General features: G+C 38.8%; 1 protein-coding gene across 3 annotated transcripts in view; it reads right to left on the bottom strand.

Annotated features, from left to right (window-relative positions):
* Nucleotides 1–5,845: 5,845 nt before the first annotated feature.
* The window catches only part of LOC111268873 (cytochrome P450 4c3), a 42,569-nt gene continuing 39,548 nt past the window's right edge, over nt 5,846–8,866 (bottom strand). For all 3 annotated transcript variants that reach the window (XM_086971852.1, XM_022848078.2, XM_022848076.2), the window contains 2 exons: nt 7,233–7,484; nt 5,846–6,241 (listed from right to left, as the gene is read on the bottom strand). In XM_086971852.1, the coding sequence (XP_086827978.1) occupies nt 6,083–6,241; nt 7,233–7,484 (411 nt within the window). In that variant the 3' untranslated portion in view covers nt 5,846–6,082. The remainder of the gene's footprint in view (nt 6,242–7,232; nt 7,485–8,866) is intronic.

Genomic DNA, 8,866 nt, shown 5'->3' on the forward strand with positions numbered 1-8,866 from the left:
CCGCAATTTGCAAACTCGTCTTGATTGATAGTTCTGCGACTTTTCGATTGCGACAGCGTTGACCATGGTCTGTTAATGCTTTATCTATGTGATCAAGGACAAATATCCCTGTTATTATTAGTGCCAGTGTTGGCAAGTTGTAACAAGGTTGATCTTGAAACAAAACGAACTTCCACAAATGATTGTTAGCGAGCCTTTGCCCTTGTAAATTGAATGACGTTTATGTCAATTTTAAAGATAAAGCTGAGTAACTTAGACGTTCAGTTTGAGTTTTTAGTGCGTATTTCCGGTAGAATTTGCTTGGCCTCTATATTAGGAGATCGTTCCCGGTTGGCGTTAAGGATGATAAGTCCTTAATGAGGAAAAGGGAGCGTGAAGAATAACGCATTGAATTTAAATACGTTCGTTTTGAACCGGTAATGACGTTACTATGAAAGGTGCCCTTGATTAAACCCGGAGAGTATCCCTACTTGTGCCAACCTTGTCTACGAATATTCTCGAGATAGAATCGAGCGCTGTTTTAAAGACACGAAGAATATTGAATAGAAAGATTGATTTGGACTAGCTTAGCATTGCCAACAGAGCGTACTGCCGATTTTGATTCAGGAAGGGATTTGATAAAGATGTGTGGGAGTTAATTCAGCTCTTAAATCATGACCTTTTATAGCACTTAACGTACGGAGGAAGTTGCTGAGCTTCCGCTTATATATATATATATATATATATATGCATACCAAGTCAAAAATGTAAGATGGATGTCGGATGTTTTACGTGGATAAAAGCCTGATGACGAGTAACCAGCAGTTGTTATTTGATCTGCCGTTTTGTTATGATTTTGTCCTGTTTTCACTACTTTTTTTCGTATTATAAGGAAAAGTACTTTTTCAATACCAACAAACAGTGTTAAAGGTGTCAGTATTTTTCAACTAATTATCTATTTTTAGTGTTCTACTCGTTGCGGTTTGACTGTATGAACCTACAGATAACAAAGTCCTGCGCGAAATATGATGACGAACTCATCGATGAGTTTCATCAGGGTCCACACTCTGTACGATTGTTTGCTGCACAAATGTGTACAATTTTTGTTCCTGCGGATAATCTTGTAAGTTACCTGTACAATCAATTACATGCAGTTATAATTGACATGGAATAAAGTCTTTAATTTTGACTCGAGCAAAAAATTCCCTAGTAATATAACTTTTCCTTTGACGAATACAATATCTCGAGAGACACATGATCTGCGACATTGGTAAAAGTGGGAATGTTAGAAGTGGCATCAGCTGAAATATAAACAGAGCAATGCTATGGGAGAGTTCTTTGCTCAGCCTGCAGCAGGCCCGCAAAATGTAGGTCGTAACATGTTGTCTTAGCTGAAGGTCAAACTGGTTGCTCCACAACGGATTTATACGCACGGCGACGACATCTTGACGACTTTGATAAGGACAGCTAAATGCATGAATAGTTGACACACAGTATAAGGAGTCAACCATGAGACCATTTACAACTGCTTTCTGTACTAGGTTACCAAACATGTCTGTCACAGTCGAAGTCTGTCAACGAGAAACCTAATTTGATTAAGCTTGGGGATCAAATGCGTGACATTTTTTTTGGCACAGATGAAAATTACACGGCAAACCTGACCTCCTAGTCGAAAGCTCATGTCGAAATTCGTAGCCTCGCGAGAAGGATAAGAGCTCCTTCCTCCGTGAAATAAGCCTTGGGTTTTTACTGAAATTTGCTTCACCAGTCACTTTTAGATCCATATAATTATTCCTCCTACCTAAAAATAAACACAAGACAATACTTGTGCCACTAACTAAGCTAGTAGCTAGATAGAATCTGTAACAAGTTATAACATCATATGTTTATTATTATATATTCGTGTATAACTAGTACCTAAAGCATCTCATTGAAGGTTGTGCATACGCCACTGGGAGAACTGAGAAGTCTTCTATCGTAGTCACAAAACATCTGCTTGATGACAAGATCCCTAGAGTATGTGCAGACGAAACAAGCGAAACTACAAAAAGTAGTGATTCAGGTGTCATACAAAGCCCTTTTAGCTTGTTGGTATATAACCATGAATATTCTGGAGAATATATGAACTACGACGGTCTTTATTGATGATACATTTATTCGTATTGTGAATGTATGACATTTTTTTATTATTATAATAATTAATTATAATTTTGCAAAAATGGCCTATCGTCTACGTTTATGTATACTGGGCATGTTTTTTGCCCAGTTTTTTCGGGAATTGTTGCAGTTTTGGCTTATCCTTGCTTTGATGGCCAATGGTTTGACACGATGCTGCATCTGGAGGTAGTCAATAGTAACACCATCGTCGAAATAAAACGTTACCAGATTATGATGAAGCTTACGTGCAAGATGCGTACAAGGCGAACACCCCACTTTACTTTAATAATGATTTGTATTATGCTGAACAGAACCGGTGGTGACGGGAAACTCATAAACACGTCGAGATAAATGGTGAGCGATTACCAGCGTTATCAGCTGGGTGTCGACCGCTAAACAGAACGAACTTTATACATAGACTTCATATATATATCATATACGTATATATATACTTCATATACGTATCATGTAAATATTTTATTAAACTGTAAATTATGTTGCGCAATCACTATGACGTAGCTAATAAAGTGTTCACGGGTAATTTGTGCTAAATAAACATTAATCAGATTTCTTATTTTCAAGTTAAAATAGTTGTTTCATTTACGAGTGTCAAGGGCCATATGTTCGATGCGAATTCTAGACAATCGCTTAGAAGATCTCATAGTGAGTGTCGAAATTTCTCACGGATCTGTTATTAAAACGTTTTTACTTTAGTCAAGCCGGTGGCTTAAACATTGTGTGGCTGGGTGAATAAACGCGAAATTACGTGCATGTACGTGGCCGACGACATTATCGCCCTTCGACATCTATACATCGTAATACTACACGTCCTTCGTTGTTGGAGTTTTCATTTGAACAGGGGCGAATGATAACGAACCGTTTACGTGCTTTATATCTGTACTACATAGACTAAGTCGCGCGAGAGAGACAAATAAGGGGTTCCTGACTTTTATTAGAGTCAAGTGTTACCTGTCAGTGACGACTGATATATCCTGCCTCTTCAGCAATACAGTCGCCTATCATGATTTTCACCAAGAATTTTTCTCTTAAATTTGTGATTTCCTTAGGACATAAATTGAACTAGGATACCTAACACTAACTAGACAACAACAAACGGTTTTTGTGTATCTTAATTTGGCCAAGCGCGCTGCCGTGTGAGACTCTTAACGCGACAAGATAGACGGTGAACGCCTTCGATTTTGGAGTCATTGAAGGTTGAACGTCGTAGTCACCTACCTACAGCGTCTTTTAATGCACAACTGTATAAACGACAAAATGGTAACAGGATTCAATTATTTATGCACGGCAGATGTTAAAAGGTAAGACTTAACGGTGTCCTCTCTGACCTATCTTAGATATAACAAATAAATAATGTAACGCACACTTTTATGGAATACTTTATCACTCTCGGGATTTTCCTAGCACGACATTTCTTCAAGACTGTTTTTCTCTGATTTGAAATAAAAGAAATCGAAATTAAGCTGATAACTCTGCGTATTGGACATTTTTTCTATTAGTCCATTCGAAACTGATGTTACCGGATGAGAGCTTGGTCCAAAGAAGGTGCAAAACTTTACAATCATGACTGAAAACAGCACTCCGTAGCAGTGATCCAAACAACAGTGTACGGAATTGCAAAAGCATTGGCGGCCACAGAAGATCTGCAGCTGCAGTTCCTGCAATAACAGGTTCCAGCAACGACTAACGGAAAAGCGATGATAGACGTGAAACAACGTGCCCTTAAAAGCTAATTTGATTGCGTGTAAAGGTGCATTTCGAATAATCCTACTATCAGCATAACCATGTTAATGGCAAGGGAACTTCAGGCAACCGCTGATACCGTGTATTACTGGCTTAGGCCTTAGATACACGTTTTTTGTCATAAACAGCAACTTTCTGAGGTCAACAAAATTTTTAGACACATTCTATTGTATTGTGTCCGCTCGAAACGAGTTTTCTTATCAAAGTTCGTGTTCTGAGCGTGGTGCCTAGTAGGGGAAACGTCATCCCATCATCCCGCTTCTGAGAAAGAAAACATGTAATTAAAAACATTGATTTGTGTGTTTTAGAAAGTGTTAAACTGGATACCTGAAGTGTCTAACAGAACGGAAAAACTTTTTCCCATATGGTCGTACCAGTCAATTAGTGGAAGGTTGACTGTTTCAGAATACAAGCATGGTCTTCTGGAATGGAAGCCTATAACTACCGAATAGTTTAAGTTGAACTCGCTAGGTTATTATCTATGAGGAGAGAGGTCAACAAGCCCCAACATGAGATCGCCGATTCGCTTAGTCGTGTTATCAAAGAGGGGTTCGCACGTTTGCAGCAGGGACCGTTGAAACGAGCTTACGAGTAATCAAAGTCCCCCTGAAAGTTCCGCACAGTAACGTATTGTATGCTTTAGCAGTGGTTGGCAGCTGTGTTCGCTTCATCAGGCTTGTGCTGCTTCGAAAGGCTAAAAACTCTGCAGTTTTCCTTGGATCTTTGATGGGATCTTTAGGGACAATTTTCATATAGCAAGATTTCATATAGCCTGAGGGCCAGAGGAGAAAGACGGAGTCGGTCCTTTAACAAAGCTACTCTTACAGCCAAGCTAGGCCAAAGGTGATGATGATCCATAGGTTTAGATGAAGCCCTGCTATGCTGTTAGAAGCCGGCTCTTGAATGGCCCGGGTATCGGCACACCAAAAAACCATGTTTGATTCAGGGACGAAGCGAGAAACGCTCGAAATGTTTGCACCGTTCTCCAACGTCAAAGGACTGCGTGATTTCAGTTTCCACTTATCACTTAGGTGCGGTAAAGTCTGGAGTGATGATCATAATTATTCATAATGTGGTACATATGTTAGGAATACTGCTTCACTGAGATGAAATGTTATGATAGTGAAGTCCCCAAAATTTTCTTGCGTGACATATTATTAACAGCATGTAGGATCTTAGTTTAGCTTGTTATATAGGTATCTACGCATATCTCTTAAGTAAAAAGTTACATGTTTAGGCCATTTGTATCTTTGATTTTTCTATAAAACCGGTATCGAAAACGGCCGGTTTCCAATATGCTCGGGAGGCAGTGATCCATATAACCCCACAATCCTACGTCTATATATATATTGATAATGTTATGCATGTATCTCGTTCAGAGCAGATGCAAAGGCTGAAGCAGGTGTGGCCAATCTGGCTAATATATTAGCGACCTTATTTAGCCTACTGACTGTGCAAACTCCATAGCGATGTATGTGGGTAAGAACGGACCCCTCTATTATTATCAGGCCAGTAATAAGGACAAAATTAGTTTGGCTACTACACAAATTTGGATTACAATGTGCACGTGAGGAAAGGCATGATTACTAAACGTTAGCTTTTAGCTGAGCTGAACTGAGGAAATGGCTGTATTTTACGGTATACGACTGCAATTACGGAAGCTTATAAATTTTTAACCTACAAAAAAAAAGGTAAATAAATTTGAGATAAGCACACTGTCAGTAGTAATGCGTAGGCGAGTCGATTAGTAAGTCAAAAAATACAACTATAGCGTGACATAACAAAATAATCGACAGGAAAGTAATAAATCTCAGTTTAACAGATGACCTACGCGATGACCTTTGAATAAAAAAGTTGGGAAAGATACTTAAAAGTAGACCGAATCTAGTTCTATTGGTCATACGCAAAATGCTATGTCGAATCATAGAGAAAAGGAAATACCAAGCACTTATATGAAAAACATTAATTTATTTATTTATTTAACTGTAGTAAAATAGTAACACCTTAAAGTAGAGTAAAAATAGTAGCGTCTTTAAGTAAAGTAAAAAAGAGCGTAGCTCTTTAGTACTGTATCGGAAACGCATTTGGCTGAATCGTTAACCTATATAGCAACAGATATAAACCTATCTGGATTCGTCCACTAATTTCTACTATTTGTTCTTTAACTATCTGCGGCAAGCATTTGTTACTGCGGCCGGCGTGGTACAAGCCTGACACGGAGGCCTCCTTTTGCCCGAGTAACTACCTCGAAGCAGATTTTCAGTTTGTGGATAGGCCAACTAGGTTCCACGCGGTAATGGCGAAGGAAATGAGCCAGAATTATTTTCATTTCGAGCAGTGCCACCTACAATAAACATATGTGTGAATTATTATTTGCCACCTCTATCGGGATAGTGCTTACGAATATTTAGAGTTAAATAACATTCATCTGTTCACGTTAAGGCTGTTTTAAATCGCTTCGATATGAAATAATTTACGGAATATGGGTACATGACACGTACAGTGCAGCACGCCGGCATACGGCAGCTTCGTTGCCGAGCGGGCCGGCCCGCCGGCCGGCCGGCCGGCCCATTTTCGCCGAAATTCTCAAATATCTTCCGTGTTCAATTTTGATGTGGAGGTACTTTTTAAATGAGTCTAAGGGGCTTTTAAGCAGGCTTTGTGAGTTTTTTTTGTATTGTTTATATATTTTTTAGCCAAGCTTGAATTTACTATTTAGCTTTATTGCACTACCATATTATCAATAATACTTTGAATAATACAAAGTGGTCCCACGAAGTGGGTCAAACGGGAGCCGTAGAGAGAAACTTACAGACATACAAGTCGTTTGATGTGAACTTTAACACACAAACCGTAAATCACAACGACGATTTCTTATTGCATTAATGTTTGTACTCCAAAAACACAGTCTGTGTATTTATGGCAAAGAAAAAAATCCATTGTGCGTATTCCGTTCACCTAATAGATTGTTTGTATTTTAAAGCCTCGAATTTTACTGTCTATGTGGGCCACATACAAGATTTCACTTCGTCCAAGCTTTGCATTTCATGCATGATAACTTCTTTGATCGTCTATACTAAACAGTATTGGGAAAATAATAAAACGTAAGCTTTTAGTGCGCATTTGATCCGAATCTACAAATTACAACAAAAGAAAATCGACAAAGGAAATTTTATCGGAAATGAGCGATAAACACTAACTTAGCGCCCGTGTCGATATTATCCAAAAACAGAATAATTAACGCGTACTCATATGGGCTTATTTAGATGGATTCTGTCGAATGCATAAAATGTATCAACTAATCAAACGTCAACACAACAATAGCTTCATCCCACCTTTTGACCGATACAGTTACGTGGTCCAGCAGAAAACGGGATGTAAGCGAAAGGGCTGTCGGGCCTCCGACCGCCAAAAAAACGATCAGGGCAGAATCGCTCCGGGTCAGGAAAATACTCAGGGTCTCGATGAAGTTGGGATACGAGTGTAATCAGCTCAACACCACGTGGAATAACGTAGTCACCCATCTTCATGTCTGTCTCCAGTCGACGCCCTATTATTGGTATTGGAGGAAATAGGCGCATGGCTTCCTGAAATGTAAAGAAGTGTGTACTTTTTTCAAGGCGATTATAGCGATTCATTTACTGGGTTAAAAAGACACATATTGATTTCAGTTTAATCTTACCTATGACGGATTATTGAAATACTTACAGTTCGATGTATAGTTAAATTCCCAGTTTTCTGGTTGTGCTTAAATATTGCTGGCGTATTTTCAAGACGTGGCTATGGCAAAAGCCTCAAATACTGTTATATTTTTTCTACCACTACTGGTTACAGAGCGCACCAAAGAGACCGTAATTGAATAACGCATCTTACCTATTACTTCGTCCGCTTAAGAGCTCCGGTTTTGCACTGAGATTTGTCTCAACTTCGCGCACCAGAACCGAGCTCACTCAGAATTACAACTTTCATTTCTATTATCGAATAGCAATGCTTTTGTTTCTCCACATATGACTAACGATGCAACGGGAAGCTGACGTCTTTTAAATACAATTAAGCTCAAGTTCTATCAGAAAGTAGACTATAGTTCCCTGGAATTTGGTCATCAAATCATTTAGAAGAAAAAAAACGCCTGTTTCAGAGAGCTCAAAGAAATCACTCAGTAATCAATTCGAGACCTCTTGAATTCGAGGCTTCACGTGTCGAAGCCTTGCTGAGAAAGCAGCACAGATATTACTCAACAACTTGTTTTTAAAAAGTTAGAAAACAGATCCGCTTCGAAATTGAAATGGAACAATTTGGGGACGCGTTATATGTCGATATCCACGAAAATGAATTTGCAGTTCACAGAAGTCTGCCCAGATCTACAATTGAAACCCAGCCTTTCTTAAGGAAGGTGGTAGTGCCATATCTCGTTGGGAGCTTACCAGCTGACTTATGTGCTACTTTAAGTTTGAGCGCAAAAGTAATTCTAACCTCTAAGATGAACTAATTAAATCGAGCCATAATTCATATTGCTATTTGTTTTTGTGCGGGATTTCGAGTTCCAATAGGTTCCTTCGGTTAGCTTAAGATGTTTGCTGTCTTAATTAGCTAATTCGTTACGTTATTGCAGCAATATTAATCTTTCGATACATCTGTAAATTTACTTGCTCCGTACTACAATAATGGGGGTGGCCCACATGCTCGTGAGGCGTATCTGTTCTTGTATCAGTGAATCGGATTATTGGGGTATCGTAAGTGGTAGAACCTGCATGTTGAATGATGAGCTGATACCTTTCGCTTACCATTCAACAAAGGTAACAAAACAGTCATCTCATTTGTAAAAATGACTCATTCGTACATAACCTCGTATTTATTTTGTTAGGTAGGATTATTTCAGTTAAGGCATCTCATTAGATAAATTCGTATAAACGCCCTATCCGATATTATATTTAGTGTAGTTTTCAGAAAGGCACATAAGCGTTATATA

This window comes from Varroa jacobsoni, unplaced genomic scaffold, assembly GCF_002532875.2.
Source record: "Varroa jacobsoni isolate VJ856 unplaced genomic scaffold, vjacob_1.0 scaffold_1327, whole genome shotgun sequence".
NCBI classification, from domain to species: domain Eukaryota; kingdom Metazoa; phylum Arthropoda; class Arachnida; order Mesostigmata; family Varroidae; genus Varroa; species Varroa jacobsoni.